Here is a 15162-nt window from a genome sequence, read left to right on the forward strand (position 1 = left end):
TATAATAGTGTAATGACAGTATAATAGTGTAATGGCAGTATAATATTGTAATGACAGTATAATAGTGTAATGCCAGTCTAATAGTGTAATGCCAGTCTAATAGTGTAATGCCAGTCTAATAGTGTAATGCCAGTATAATATTGTAATGACAGTCTAATAGTGTAATGCCAGTCTAATAGTGTAATGCCAGTCTAATAGTGTAATGCCAGTGTAATATTGTAATGACAGTATAATAGTGTAAGGACAGTATAATAGTGTAATGACAGTATAATAGTGTAATGGCAGTATAATAGTGTAATGCCAGTATAATAGTGTTATGACAGTATAACAGTGTAATGTCAGTCTAATAGTGTAATGACAGTCTAATAATGTAATGACAGTCTAATAGTGTAATGACAGTATAATAGTGTAATGACAGTATAATAGTGTAATGACAGTATAATAGTGTTATGACAGTATAACAGTGTAATGTCAGTCTAATAGTGTAATGACAGTCTAATAATGTAATGACAGTCTAATATTGTAATGACAGTCTAATAACGGCGTTTAAAAAAAAAACTTTTGATCAATCAGCAGTGTTATTATTATGGAGCCTTAAAATGCCCCCTGGCCCTATTGGAGATGTAAATGAGCCTTTTTAAGATACAACTGTTACTGTTCTTGTGAATTAATTCAGTTGATCATTATGTCTCAATCCTTCTGTATTTACAGTGTTGAAAGCTCCAGGTCGGACCTGAACAAGCTCCCGGTTTTACCCACTAGAATCCTGAGGGAGCACCCCTCCCTGGTATACTGGTAAGCAGTGCCACATTAACAACACTTTAACCACAAATGCACAAGGGGTATTAATCCAAGTGGATTACACACCGTCCCATAGATATCAGACCGCAGTCCTGTCAATACCAATCCTCCCCTCACCCCGTCCCTATCCCCATCAGTCGCTCTGGATAAGAGCGTCTGCTAAATGACTTAAATGTAAATGTAAATGTAAATGGCTTTTTAATTGTAGCTAACACCTGGATGCACAAAGCACTTATTTTCCCATGCAGATGAGCTGGTGTGGGCAGCGAGGTGGAGGTACACCCAGAGTCCTGCCAGGCTGTTTATCTCCGATGGGCTGTATTAATTAGTGCTCTGTGTTAATTACGTCTGGCTGCATCATGAACAGCCAGGGTGGTGCTGACTTCATCATGTCCTCATGGGAGCTGGGCTAGACAGGAGGGAGAGAGAACGAGACGGCCAGGCCAGCCGCTGGTTAACAGCTCCTGTGTCTGTCTGTGCATGCTGCTGCATCTTGTTCTTCTGCCTCAGCATTCATCTGTGGCTGCAGCCCAGCCCACTGATGAACAGCAGCTGTATGGATTAATGGGCAGATTGGAATTAAAGGGCCGTGTGTGTGTGAGCAGATGGGTCGTGTGTGTGAGCTGAGAGGAGATGAGAACCATGGTCAGGCCAGTAGGCCAGACAGAATTCTCTCCATGAACAGGAACAATGTGTGTCAGGGAAGGACTGTCTCACCACTTGTCTCTGTTTGGGGATATGTTACAATCAGTAATGGCTTATTCATTTCGGCTTTTATTTTTCTCTATTACAGTGAAGACCGAGTGATCGAGCACTATGAGAACCTGAAGGGCCTCAGCAGAGGGCAAGCAATTGTGCAGTAAGTCATGTAATAAATGGGCCTTTTTATGTTAATCTGGGTCAAGTGCATGGAGGAAATGAGCTGCTGTGTACCTCTAGTTCAGCACGTTCATCAGTCCAACACACTCTGCAGTCCTCTGTAGCGTCTACTCCTGTGTTTTTGTTTGAAAGGGGTTGCTGTCACACTGCCAGAATGTGTCATTAATTAGGGGACAGCGAACTTTTACTATGCTGTGGGCAGCCAGCAGTGTGTGACAGAGGTCCACTCTGTCTTAGCCTAGTGAGGTCGTTTACACACGGCTGTATGATTTGTGCCCTTGACTTGATCAATTGATTCTCCAAGGCCCTGTAAAGAAATCGATGGCTCCGCCACTGTAAATGACTGTGTCTGGTGAATGACTGACTGGGGCTTAAACCCCTTTCAAACTTCTGTAGAGCAGCGCCTCACAGACGTTGATGAAGTGTAACTGCCTGAATTACTGCTAACGTGTCCCTCTCCGTTTTGAAGGTATTTGGCCTTAGTGGAGTCCCTCCCTACATATGGAGTTCATTATTATCCAGTAAAGGTAAGAACAAAATCAACCCTGTATCTTACAGTAGGAAGCATCAAACATCTGTACATTTGTTTTCATGTTTGCTTTCCCATCTAGCTAACATTTTTTAAATATAAAAAAGTAGTGTGTTCAGATAGAAATACAGCCGTTTTCCCTCTGGAGTCTGGACAGGGACCTTAGCTGGCTGTTTTCTCAGGCTCAGTGCTTAGTTAACTAATGATTGAGTGATCCTTCTCTCAGCAACTCTCTCACTCCCAAAGCCTCAACCCCACCAGCCCCGCTCTCCTACCTCACTCATTAAAGCAGGGTGTCTGAGCACATCAAACGCTGCTGTTAAAATGACTCGGTCTGTGGCTTTTTAGGGCTGCTTCAATGCATTTGATCTCTCCTTGTGTTGCTAGTGCTGCTAGCCTAATGGGGTAATTGCCACAGTAATGGCCCGTTCTTCTTTTAAAAATGTACCACTTAAGCTGCTCCTAATGACTGGTGTGCCTTGCCTTGCCTTCCCAACAGGACAAGCAGGGCCTGCCGTGGTGGCTGGGAGTCAGCTATAAAGGCATTGGACAGTACGATTTACAGGACAAGTTGAAACCTCGGAAGGTAGGTTGGCCTTCTGTGACTTGTTTCTCCTTATGGTCTAACTGAACAACCAGCCCCACTCTGGTTAATAATCCACCAAACTGTAAATAATGGCAACAAAAAGCTTGTGTTCTTGGCCAGGGTAAAGGGAGGGAAAGTTGTTATCAACGTGGGTGTGATAGTATCTGGATTATGGCGATAAGATTGTGGCATTCCTCATTTAGGGTGTGATTGAAATAACCATGACTGTGATTCCAAATATGATACCTAAAGTTACAGTTTTGGCAAAAAAAAGTTACAATATATTCTTGTGTGTTTTCCTCCGCCAGTTTCATTACTATGTCTCTTACCTGTTCCCATGTTGGATCCCTGTTGACACAGCTGGGTTTGCTTAATGCCAAGGCATTAATGGGCGTGTCCCATGTATTAAACCCAGCGTATCCCAGTTCCTTTCTCAGCAGCCCTTCCAGTGGAAGGTGTAATTATGGTGCAGGATGGGGAGCAGGCAGGCAGGGCTCTGGGGCTGGATGAGCCGGCACCAAGCCAGCCTGGGCGGTCTCTGTGAGGGGCTCAGCTCTGAGAGAGAGCTATGCTCTACCCAGGCCAACCAACCACACATGGAGGGAGGGAGCACTCATGCCAAAACTCCTCCGTAGCAGACCCCTGGTGAAATGGTGGACTTTTGTAATATGCTTTTTTTTTAAGTGCACAACTCTTGTTGCTGTTCTAGAGGGGCCTGTCATCTGGTAGAATATTGATAGTGCTTCCTATCAAGGCTGGCGACCTTTGTATTCATCGCAGCCCCCCTCTGCCCTTCTCCAAGCATGCTGTGCTCATTATGCAAAGCTGCCTGTCATTGTGTGTGTGTGTTTCTCTCGGAGAGCAAACAATTGATCAAGCAATAAAACACAATCACCTTGGCAGGGGGGCTGTGAGAAGCTTGGAAGGGTGTGAGGGGCTTGGAACGGGGGTTGAGTGGGTCTTGAAGGGTGGGGGGGTTGAGGGGGTCTTGAAGGGTAGGGGGCTGAAGGGGTCTTGAAGGGGGGGCTGCAGAAAAGGAATCCCACTGCAGCACTCCAATCGTCCTGTGAGGAATCTTGGGAACTCGGGATGAAAAGGCTTTTGAAAGTGATGTTTTCCCAGACTTCAGTGACATGCGCTGAAAGAAGCTACTGTAGCCTTCTTATGGATGTCAGCTTTATCACAACTTAATGGATGGGATGAACCACAACTTCCTATCCCTGTCTGTTGGGTAAAAGAGAACTGGGGCTTTTTCCAAAATCTCAATAGTAACCAACACGTCGTTCTGAGTCTTCAGACATAGTCATAGATGGACCATGACTATGGAAGAAGGGAAGGGTAAGTATGTATTTGAATGGGTATAGGACACAAAACCATACAGGAGAATAAAATGTATGCTAGAGCACCACATTTTATACAAAGGCCGTACTTTAAATGAAAAGTTATTTCTAAGATGGTCTGAGGAGCAAATGGCTGTGATATAGAGAGCGCTCTCTCTCTCGCTCTGGCTCTCTGTGTGTGTTTCTGTCTATTTGTTTCAGTCTCTCGCTCTCTCTCTCCCAATTTCAATTCAAAGGGCTTTATCACTCTATCTCTCTTTCTCTCTCTCCGTGTCTGTCTGTTTCAGTCCATCTCTCTCTTCCTCTTATCAGCAAGTCATTTGACACTTACTTGTATTATAATCACTTGCAGGTCCAGTTATATGGTCAACCAATAAAACCAATGTAAGCACAGCTCAGTAAGGATAAAATAATTTCTGTAATGGTAATAATCATATATGATTAGACCCTTCATTTTTTATCTTGGAACAATAAAAGGCTGCTCAAATATTTATATGGGTGCTAAAATCCAAGGCTAGCTGTGTCAGTGGACCGTGCAGCTCCATTCCCTATAAGCCGTCTTTACACTTCTTTCACCTCAGTATATAATAGGTTAAAACCAGAGCCTTAATTAATGTGTGTTTGTAGTCGACTGTAGCATTCTCTCTCGTCATGCCTCTGCTGGAAATGTTCAGTGAACCAGCGTGCCATGTGACTGTATGAGAAGGGTGTGGTGGTTCTCTTCCTGCGTGTAAGTCCCAACCTTTGACACACATTATTTATCTTCCTCAGAGGATTCCTCCATCACGTCACAGGGCCTGGGGGAGTCTGGGGAGGTTGTTGTGGGTTCAGGGTTGGGTCTGCATCAGAATGTTCTGGGAATATCTCAAACCACAGGTATTTTGGCATGGGCTCTAATGAGAAGTGAAACCGCTAACATCTGAAATAAATGAGACTGAGATGGGGAACTACTGTTCTGTTCTCTAGATGACTGGACTGTCTCTCTACCATTCACCTCATGTTTAGTTTTGGTGGTAGTTTCTCTGCAATGCAGTTTGTCAGCACTGGCTTGGACTGTTTCCTCTGTCCAAATAGTAAGTGGGGTCTTGTGATCAGAGTTGAAGGTGTGTCACACATCCTTGATATATTTTGGCACTCACACTTGGTTGTGTGTGTGTGTGTGGTGTTTTGAAACTGTCTAATGATCTAGTTATGTAAATGTGTGTTATCTGTTTATTTTCTGAATGTGCTGTAGTAAGTATCCAGGGGGTTTGTGAATTAGAGAGGGGTATCCCACACAATGGGGTGAGTCTGTGGGAAGTGTGGAGCCTGCTGGTTCCCATTGTTCAGTAATTACCATGCTCCCAATCCACAGTTAGACTGGGGATCTAATTGATTAGGCTAGGCCTACAGTATTGGCTGGAGCAGCAATGGAGAAATGGTCTGGGTCACTTTACTTAAAGCATGAAGTAACATCTTATGAAATATTGACACCTAATACACTGTTATTGGCTACAGCATTTGCTTTGTGAGTTGCAGAAATTCAGTTTTACATTTTCCTTTGGTTTTAATAACTGACTTTAGAGGTCTAGTGAGAGATTCTTCCTTGTCAGCTTGGGCCCAGTTCTGAGAGCTGACCGAGAGCCGTCCTGTATTCACATGGAGGTGAAGAGGGGCCCGCTATTAATGATTAGACCAAAGTAGTAGATTCCTGAAATATTTGTCTTGGGGAGCGGTGGGAGGCTGGAGTTGATAGCACTCTGAACAACAGGGGTTGGCATGGTATGTAGAACCCAGATAACACATCACAAAGGGTAATAAAGGTACTAAGGGTTATGAATGTGGAGGGCTAATCTAAGATCTGTGGATGAAGGGAAACACACTGAAAGAAAGGGGGTCATGATGGTCTTTTCCCAGAAGAGGAGAGGAGGTTGAATACCTCTCTGTGCACAGCTTGTTCATCTGGTTTGACTGAGGAGGAAGATTGTGATAGAGGGAGAGAAGGAGTGAGTTACACAGAGCCAATTGATGAGGAAAGGAGAGAGAGCAGAGCAGTGCAAGGTGGGCGAGGTCAGAGTGAGGTGTCTGTGATGTCAGAGGGGATGGGGGGAGAGAGGCGGAGCATGCTCAGCTGACACTCTTGCAACACCTATCTGGCTGTCTGAGAACAGATGAATGTATTGTTTAAGGACGCTCTAGCCCTGTGGGAAACTTGGCCAAAGGATTCAATAACACCCTGATAATTCACCCGGGACTTAAAAAGCACATATACCTGCTCTGGTAAGCCCCCTTTTACCTGACTAGGTAGTTCAGGACACATTTAGTTGAGTTGCTGTTGTCATTCTGTTTTTGGGTTACCTGTAAGTAATTGTATGTTAATGTGCTGTACAATCCACAGTTGTAAAGCAGTGACTGCGGTGTATACTATACTGGAAACATGTAGAACCTGTTTAGAAGAATAAGATCCCTATTGTGTTATTAACATTTTTACCAAGACTTCAATGTACTAAAATCAGTTCTCAGGCTGGGTTGCTTGTGAGATCATTTAGATTTCTCGCTGAGGACTGTAGTCAAGGGTCATGTGTTCTATTATTTAGAGCTATGGCTATCTGCCTGGCTTGCCAGTACCTGGTAGAGAATGTTTATTAAATCCTCTGCCATAAATCTACACCCCAGACCCTGGTGCCAGTGCTGGATTCTCACACAGCCAGACCAGGGGAGAGTCCATCGCTCTCAGCGAAAAGAGCTCCAAATCTCTCTAAAGAAAGCTCGGTTTTGCTGTTTGCAGATGTTTCACCCCACTCCTCCTCCTGTTTTCAGCGCTCTCCCTCCAGGGCAGAATGAAATGAGAGGCTTCTTGCTAGGCAAGTCTTGCTCTCTACACTGGCTTAATTACTGAGTAGTAAGTAAATTCCACCTGACTGAGTGGCTGTCCTCTGTGCACTGCTGCTACTGTTATTGTTAACGTTGAGAAAGCCTGGTGTATCTGGGACTAAACTAGTGTCTTTCCATGCTAGTGGCATTGTGTTTGAGTTTAGATGGTCCACACATTGGATGCCTCAAGCCGCTTGGAATAAATACGGATGTATCAAAGCACATCTCTCTAGGTCTGCCACTCACTCAAACAGGGCATGGTCCAGTGGACTATTTACTAAGTGGTGTGTCCTGTTTTCTCTCTCTGTCTGCAGTTGTTTCAGTGGAAGCAGCTGGAGAATTTGTATTTCCGTGAGAAGAAATTTGCTGTAGAGGTGAACGACCCTGACAGGTGAGATGGAACAGACACTGGATGCATATAGTGATCCTGGGTTGTGTTCTGTAGCGTCAGGTTCAAACCTCAAAATGTTTGGTGCCTACTGAACTCAACCCAGGAATCTGTTGTCTTCTATTCTGATCCTAGCCTTTCTGAATCATAACAGGCGTAATTTCAGAGCCTAGTGTCAATGAGCTGTCTCCAATACAATATCTTGCTAGTGTCGAATGAAGGCCTTCCTTCTTGCTGTAAAGGACTGCTGCAGTCAGTGTTCTCAGGACATTGCAGCACTTCCAACCTCAGTGCTGTATCACATGTTTAATATGGTGCTGCTAGCCACCTTGGCTGGAATTAAAAATCTCTGTTCCAACACTGCATCTCTCTCCCATCAATGTATTGAATTACAGAACCAGTCATGAGATTAGTTTATGCAAGGAATTGTTTTCTAATCTCTGATTGTGTATGATTCTGATATCAGTACCCATCATGTTATTAAAAGTGTATCTATAGTTAGAAATCCAGGTATTCACTTGTTGTGTTGTCAGTCTGGATTAAAGAGATGAAATTACTCTTTTTTTATCCACAGAAGGATAGTTACCAGGCGTACATTCGGGCAGACTGGATTGGTCATTCACACGTGGTATGCCAGCCACTCTCTGATTAAGACCATCTGGGTGATGGCCATCAGTCAGCATCAGTTCTATTTGGACAGGAAGCAGAGCAAAGTGAGTGTGTCAGCAGCACAGCACTACTGCTCTTCTCCTACCCTCATCCCCATACCTGCATCTGTGCCTCTGTGCTGTTCCTAGCCTTATCAGGGCCTTGTCACCCCCACCATGCTCTTTCTCACTCCACTCCACATCTGAGTGCTCCTGTCCTTGTCTTAACCTTTACTCCTCTGTTTGCTAACATGTTTCTTATGGTTGACCCAATTTAGTCGACTGGACGATTGTTTGGTTGATAGGCTGTTGGTCGACCAAGATTTCTTTAGTCGAGCAGTAGCAAAAAATTGTTTTTGTTAAATCATGGTGTACAAGACACCTGTCTGATTCGTGCCTGTCTGAGTGGACTGATCCATTGTTGGGATGGCACAGTCCATCAGTGTAAGACATGCTACTGAAATCGTATATGGTTATATTATGTAAGAATAATGGTGCAAAACAAAAAATTATTGTATTTTATTTTTAAAAATGCGCTTTCTCCCACGTTGGATAGTGGTCGCTGTCCGTGGTTTTGAAAAATATCAGTGCGCTTCCTAGACGATGTTGCTGTGCGCATAATTGCAAGGTTAACCAGCATATTGGTGTTGAGAACAATGCGGCGGGAGGCAGCAGCGGAGTTAGGAGACCAGAAAACAGCCCGTGACTATAATCAATAGCCTAACTGTTAAATGTGCCTGGCTTTATAAATCATCCATATATATCTACAAAAATAAGACAGATCCTTCTTCTGTTGGATGTTTGTTTAATAGCCTACTGATTCTGTGTGCACCAAGCCTCACGCAACCACAACATGTTGGATAAACAATTTCACAAATTCTGCTTTTTTAAATCTTTGCTATGCTGTAATAAATGCTTTACAATATTTTTTTGTTTAGACCAGCTTCTGGTATTATTTATAACTTATTTCGTGTTGTTTACACTCTTCCAAATTGTCCCAAAATCAAGTCAAATTTATTCCACACGTCTGACTTTCCCTTTACCTCCTGAGCTATGAGGGAAAATTGCCTGGTATCGAGTTTATTTGTCACTTCCTCTGCATCCATTTTGTGTTAGGAGTTTGTTATAACCAATTTATTGATGTGATTATTTTGTATTTAACCTATATTTAGCTAGGCTTGTCAGTTAAGAACAAATTCTTATTTAAAATGACGGCCTACTACAATGACGGCCTACATATTATGATATGCTATAAGTCAGGCGCTATTGGTGCATGTGATGCATACGTGTCATGTAAGTAGAGCAAGGGTTGAGGGAATGGAGAATGTTTTTCCTAAACAAATGAGGGATTTCGAGAATATAACTTTTCAGTCAGAAATATCTGTAATTATGTTGCAGCGTCAGCAACATGGACAGTGCAATACACACTGTTGATGTTCTGTGGTGGTCTCTGCAGCATGGAGGAGAGGGAGACAACGGGTGCTAGTCAGTCACTCGCTGTTTTTTTAGTTTTTTTTAACACAGTGCAGCAAGTCTGAGCCAGGCCCAGCACAATCGATTGGTCGAAAGAATAGCCTACTGAATAGCCAATCGATTGGTCGAAAGAACAGACGACTCTTGATCGACCAAGATTTTTTTTGCAGGCCTAATGTCTCTGCCCCATTTTAATTGATGTATATTATAGTATTCTTAGAATAGCCTATGCATAGCTGTGGGGATTCTTGATTTAATGTCGACTTTCCTTGCTGCTCTATTTGATGAATCAACACAGAAGGACATTTTTTTACGTGTTTGTTTAGATGGTGCATATTTTGGTGGGTTATTTTGCATTACTGTCGTTACACAAGCTGAGTGTGAGTTATGATAGTTGCTCCGAGGGGTGAATGAGTGTGTGGCTGCAGTCAGATGGGTTTCAGCCTTTCAGAAGCAGATAGTGCTCATCCAGGAATAGTGTTGAGAGACAGGGCTCCGTTCCCAGCCTGGGCTGAAGCATGCAAATGGGGCTCTTATCTCGCTGCGCAGTCATTTAAGAATAAATACTGATGTGTGATTGTCACTGTCTCCCTCTTTTTCCTTCTTCCCCTCCCCCTCTCTCTCCAGTCCAAAGTTACCACGGCCAGAAGTTTGGGTGACATCGCCATGGACCTGACGGAGATTGGAGCACCCAGGATCAGTAAGCTGTCCAGCATGGAGAGTAAAGACCAGCTCATCATGGCCAGCAACGGATCCCTCATCTCAGCAGGTAGATAATGAGCTAACAACGGACAATGCTTGACGGACATATCGGTCCTATTGACTTCATTAAGACAAATGCTGATTAGATGAGATTGAAGTGGTCATAATGGTTTTAATAGAATGTCTGCCTGATGCAGGGTCAGGAGACTCTGATGTGAGCGAGGAGTTAAAGAAGGAGAAGATTGCTGACCTGAAGAATAAAGAGAAGGACTTACAGGACTCTCTGACTCAGAAACTAGAGGAGCTCAAGAAGATCTGCCTGCGAGAAGCTGTAAGCATCTTCATCAGTACTTGAATTAAATAATTTCAATTAGATTATATCACTGCTGATTGTTCTCTTTTTGTTTTTCCAGGAGCTAACAGGCAGGCTGCCTAAAGAGTACCCTCTGGACTCGGGTGAAAAGCCCCCTGCGGTTCGTCGGCGCATGGGGACAGCCTTCAAACTGGACGACCTCTTCCCTTATGATGCGGTTAGTATAGGAGTCACAGGATGGGAGCACTGGCTGTCATAAATATTATGTGTTCTTTTGGCTAATAAATCTTAGACTTGATTGACATTGTAATGCAACATTTTAATTGTGTGTGTGTGTGTGTGTGTGTGTGTGTGTGTGTGTGTGTGTGTGTGTGTGTGTGTGTGTGTGTGTGTGTGTGTGTGTGTGTGTGTGTGTGTGTGTGTGTGTGTGTGTGTGTGTGTGGAGTACATCCTCTATATATTCTCTATCTCAGGATAAGGAATTTCTAGTGATGAATATGCTTCTTTTATCCTGTGAAAATCCCCTTTGCACTGATCTGCATGCCTGTGTGCAAGTTACTCATCTCATCTGTTTCTACTGTGTCTTCTTGTCCTGCAGGATCCCCATCTCAGAAACCTGGAGAGCAGGTTTGCCCTGCAGCAGAAGATCGTGGAGGCGGCCAAGAAACTGGCCAACGAGGCTGAGCTCTGTAAGACGGTGAAGAAGAAGAGGAGGAGGAACTGCCTGGACGCCATGAGGAAGCTGCAGGAGATTGAGGAGGAGATCAACAAATACAGGATCCTGACGGGCAAAAAGCCCACCCAGAGAGCATCAATAATCATAGCAGGTAGCCTACACCACGCCATACCAACAGCCAGACATTGCATACAGTCACAGTGATAACACAGTTTAGATTGACTGTAGCATACTGAGGAATCACAAGTCCTGTCAACAGCACCTTGTCTGTACTAGTCTGAAAGAAAGAAGACTACAGGACATGGGTTTTTATCAGATGTGGCTTCTAATGAAAAGCCCAACACAAGCATGTGTTAACCTCCGTTTCTCCCCTTTTCTCAGATGATGTGAACCTTGCAGAACTCAGCTCACTGTCCGACAGTCTTACTCTGGACGATGGTGAGTGCTGCGGAGGTTATATCATACATACATTAGCTAAACTTCTCTGTTCACATCTGTAGCATCCCCATAGCTTTTAGCAGGCTGTGACAATGACAGTTCCTTCTGTTCACCTGTGTGTTTTAGACGAGGATCTGGGAGGCCAAAGGCAACAGTCCCATTCTGTGCAGTACTCTCCCCGGCCCCACCACTCAGAAACCCTGAGCCTCCACTACCAGTCTGACCGACTGGCCTCAGCCCACGACCAGTCCCAGGACCTCAGCCCCAACAGCAGGTAAGTGCTCTTGCATGGGCCTGGCCACTGGCTACAGCTCTCCTGGCTCTGGGTTGTTTTGTTACCCAGTCTGTTTCAGACTGTTATTCTTGGGGTCCAGGGAGCAGCAGCGAGTATAGACCTGTAGAGGAGAACCAGGGAAAGCTGCCTGCATTCCTACCAGCCTCTTCTCCTGCTGCCCCCACTACCTCCTCTTATCAGCCCGAACACGCTCCATGTAAAAAAAAAAATATAAAAAAAAAATAGACAGCAATAGGCATGTCTCTGCCTGCTAAGGAAGAAACCACAATCCCAAGGACGGGAAAATAGTCTGGGACCGGAAAGCTGCTCTGGAAACTCTGAATTTGAACGTATTCGCTCACTGCGTGAACATTTACCAAATTACTTGGATGATATGCTGCTGGGAGAGAGGAGAGCAGGAGTTCTACTGCTACTGTTTGGTAATGTTATTTGCTTACCGTTCCATGAAGAGAAAGATCAATGAGCTATGAAATGACAGTCATCCAGGTGAAAATTCTGACTGAAATCGCAGCACATGAGGATGCAGCTTTTATATTCATGTTTTGAGTGGCGAGGAGAGGGAGAGGCCGTGTAATCACGGTACAAGCTCCACCCTGAGGAAGTCAAGTCTGTGAAAAGCATGGTTCTTATCTGTGTTTCAGATTAAATTATGGCGAAGTCCAGGAACCTTTCCACTACAATCACCGAGATGCCTTATCGAGCCACAAGCCTGCCTCTGCACACAGCATGCCTCCTACCCCCCTCCTCACCCGCAATGCCTACAGCAGCATCCAGTTCAGGTAGGTCAGGCCCATATCCACAAAGCATCTCAGAAAGGTCCTAGGAATCCTATTCAAACCTGTTTTAAGACAAAGAATCTCTCAGCTCAGAGCAGATTTTAGGACAATGTTAAAAGACTGCTCAGACAAACTCTGAGCCAGGAGTAAAATCAACTTGTAAAAATTATTTTCGAGGTACCGCAGTTCGAGGTACCGCAAAGTAAAGATAGTGATGACGCTCATTGACATGTTGCAAATGATGGGGAATAGCCAATCGCGATGAGGCATAGTCCGCTGTGAACTACACTGCTCAAAAAAATAAAGGGAACACTTAAACAACACAATGTAACTCCAAGTCAATCACACTTCTGTGAAATCAAACTGTCCACTTAGGAAGCAACAGTGATTGACAATAAATTTCACATGCTGTTGTGCAAATGGAATAGACAACAGGTGGAAATTATAGGCAATTAGCAAGACACCCCCAATAAAGGAGTGGTTCTGCAGGTGGTGACCACAGACCACTTCTCAGTTCCTATGCTTCCTGGCTGATGTTTTGGTCACTTTTGAATGCTGGCGGTGCTTTCACTCTAGTGGTAGCATGAGACGGAGTCTACAACCCACACAAGTGGCTCAGGTAGTGCAGCTCATCCAGGATGGCACATCAATGCGAGCTGTGGCAAGAAGGTTTGCTGTGTCTGTCAGCGTAGTGTCCAGAGCATGGAGGCGCTACCAGGAGACAGGCCAGTACATCAGGAGACGTGGAGGAGGCCGTAGGAGGGCAACAACCCAGCAGCAGGACCGCTACCTCCGCCTTTGTGCAAGGAGGAGCAGGAGGAGCACTGCCAGAGCCCTGCAAAATGACCTCCAGCAGGCCACAAATGTGCATGTGTCTGCTCAAACTGTCAGAAACAGACTCCATGAGGGTGGTATGAGGGCCCGACGTCCACAGATGGGGGTTGTGCTTACAGCCCAACACCGTGCAGGACGTTTGGCATTTGCCAGAGAAATCCAAGATTGGCAAATTCGCCACTGGCGCCCTGTGCTCTTCACAGATGAAAGCAGGTTTACACTGAGCACATGTGACAGACGTGACAGAGTCTGGAGACGCCGTGGAGAACGTTCTGCTGCCTGCAACATCCTCCAGCATGACCGGTTTGGCGGTGGGTCAGTCATGGTGTGGGGTGGCATTTCTTTGGGGGGCCGCACAGCCCTCCATGTGCTCGCCAGAGGTAGCCTGACTGCCATTAGGTACCGAGATGAGATCCTCAGACCCCTTGTGAGACCATATGCTGGTGCGGTTGGCCCTGGGTTCCTCCTAATGCAAGACAATGCTAGACCTCATGTGGCTGGAGTGTGTCAGCAGTTCCTGCAAGAGGAAGGCATTGATGCTATGGACTGGCCCGCCCGTTCCCCAGACCTGAATCCAATTGAGCACATCTGGGACATCATGTCTCGCTCCATCCACCAACGCCACGTTGCACCACAGACTGTCCAGGAGTTGGCGGATGCTTTAGTCCAGGTCTGGGAGGAGATCCCTAAAGAGACCATCCGCCACCTCATCAGGAGCATGCCCAGGCGTTGTAGGGAGGTCATACAGGCACGTGGAGGCCACACACACTACTGAGCCTCATTTTGACTTGTTTTAAGGACATTACATCAAAGTTGGATCAGCCTGTAGTGTGGTTTTCCACTTTAATTTTGAGTGTGACTCCAAATCCAGACCTCCATGGGTTGATAAATTTTATTTCCATTGATAATTTTTGTGTGATTTTGTTGTCAGCACATTCAACTATGTAAAGAAAAAAGTATTTAATAAGAATATTTCATTCATTCAGATCTAGGATGTGTTATTTTAGTGTTCCCTTTATTTTTTTGAGCAGTGTATATAGCACCATTCAGACAACCACAGTGAATGTGACTGTACATCAAATTTTGCAATGGTCAAACTGCTTGTAATTTTAGCCTGACACGATCACTTTGTCTACTCTTTATTATTGCCTCATATGTTGGCATGCATACAGTTTTTTTAACTAATTCCGATTGTTGTTAACAGCTGCATGTTTGCAATAAAACTGTTTTATCAACACACTTGTCACTCCTGTCTAACAACTCTAAATCTTTTTGGCACAGTAGGGATCAAGTCACTTGCCGATAATGTCGCATACAGCGTTTAAAAGGTCTAACTTTCATCTAACACAATCAAGTTAACATAACCCTAAGATCAAGACGAATTCAACTGCCAAACGTTAAGGCATGCCCAATTTAGACATCTGTTTTAACAACGTGATGTTGCGCTCCAAAGGGATAACTTGAAATGACATAATGTAGGTAAGTCAATAAGCGAAAGAAAAACATTATTTATTTCGGTATATCATGTAAAATAGGCCTCATAAGAAATCATTATCAAAACTGCAAGAGGTACTGTTGCATGTAGGTCTAGATTATTTATGGGTTGATCATGTAGAAATATCAAAACCGGAA

General features: G+C 44.5%; 1 protein-coding gene across 6 annotated transcripts in view; it reads left to right on the forward strand.

Moving 5' to 3' along the window:
• The window catches only part of LOC139556169 (FERM domain-containing protein 4B-like), a 65857-nt gene that overhangs the window by 46262 nt on the left and 4433 nt on the right, over window positions 1-15162 (forward strand). For 3 of the 6 annotated variants that reach the window (XM_071369799.1, XM_071369761.1, XM_071369790.1), the window contains exons 8-20: window positions 712-795; window positions 1595-1660; window positions 2150-2207; window positions 2709-2795; window positions 7303-7379; window positions 7951-8089; window positions 10124-10265; window positions 10396-10529; window positions 10612-10728; window positions 11110-11338; window positions 11569-11625; window positions 11752-11899; window positions 12562-12699. In XM_071369799.1, the coding sequence (XP_071225900.1) occupies window positions 712-795; window positions 1595-1660; window positions 2150-2207; window positions 2709-2795; window positions 7303-7379; window positions 7951-8089; window positions 10124-10265; window positions 10396-10529; window positions 10612-10728; window positions 11110-11338; window positions 11569-11625; window positions 11752-11899; window positions 12562-12699 (1476 nt within the window). The remainder of the gene's footprint in view (window positions 1-711; window positions 796-1594; window positions 1661-2149; window positions 2208-2708; window positions 2796-7302; window positions 7380-7950; window positions 8090-10123; window positions 10266-10395; window positions 10530-10611; window positions 10729-11109; window positions 11339-11568; window positions 11626-11751; window positions 11900-12561; window positions 12700-15162) is intronic. The other 3 variants (XM_071369770.1, XM_071369780.1, XM_071369809.1) reach the window with 3 other exon arrangements.

The sequence above is a fragment of the Salvelinus alpinus genome, chromosome 2 (assembly GCF_045679555.1).
Source record: "Salvelinus alpinus chromosome 2, SLU_Salpinus.1, whole genome shotgun sequence".
In the NCBI taxonomy this organism is placed as follows: Eukaryota; Metazoa; Chordata; class Actinopteri; order Salmoniformes; family Salmonidae; genus Salvelinus; species Salvelinus alpinus.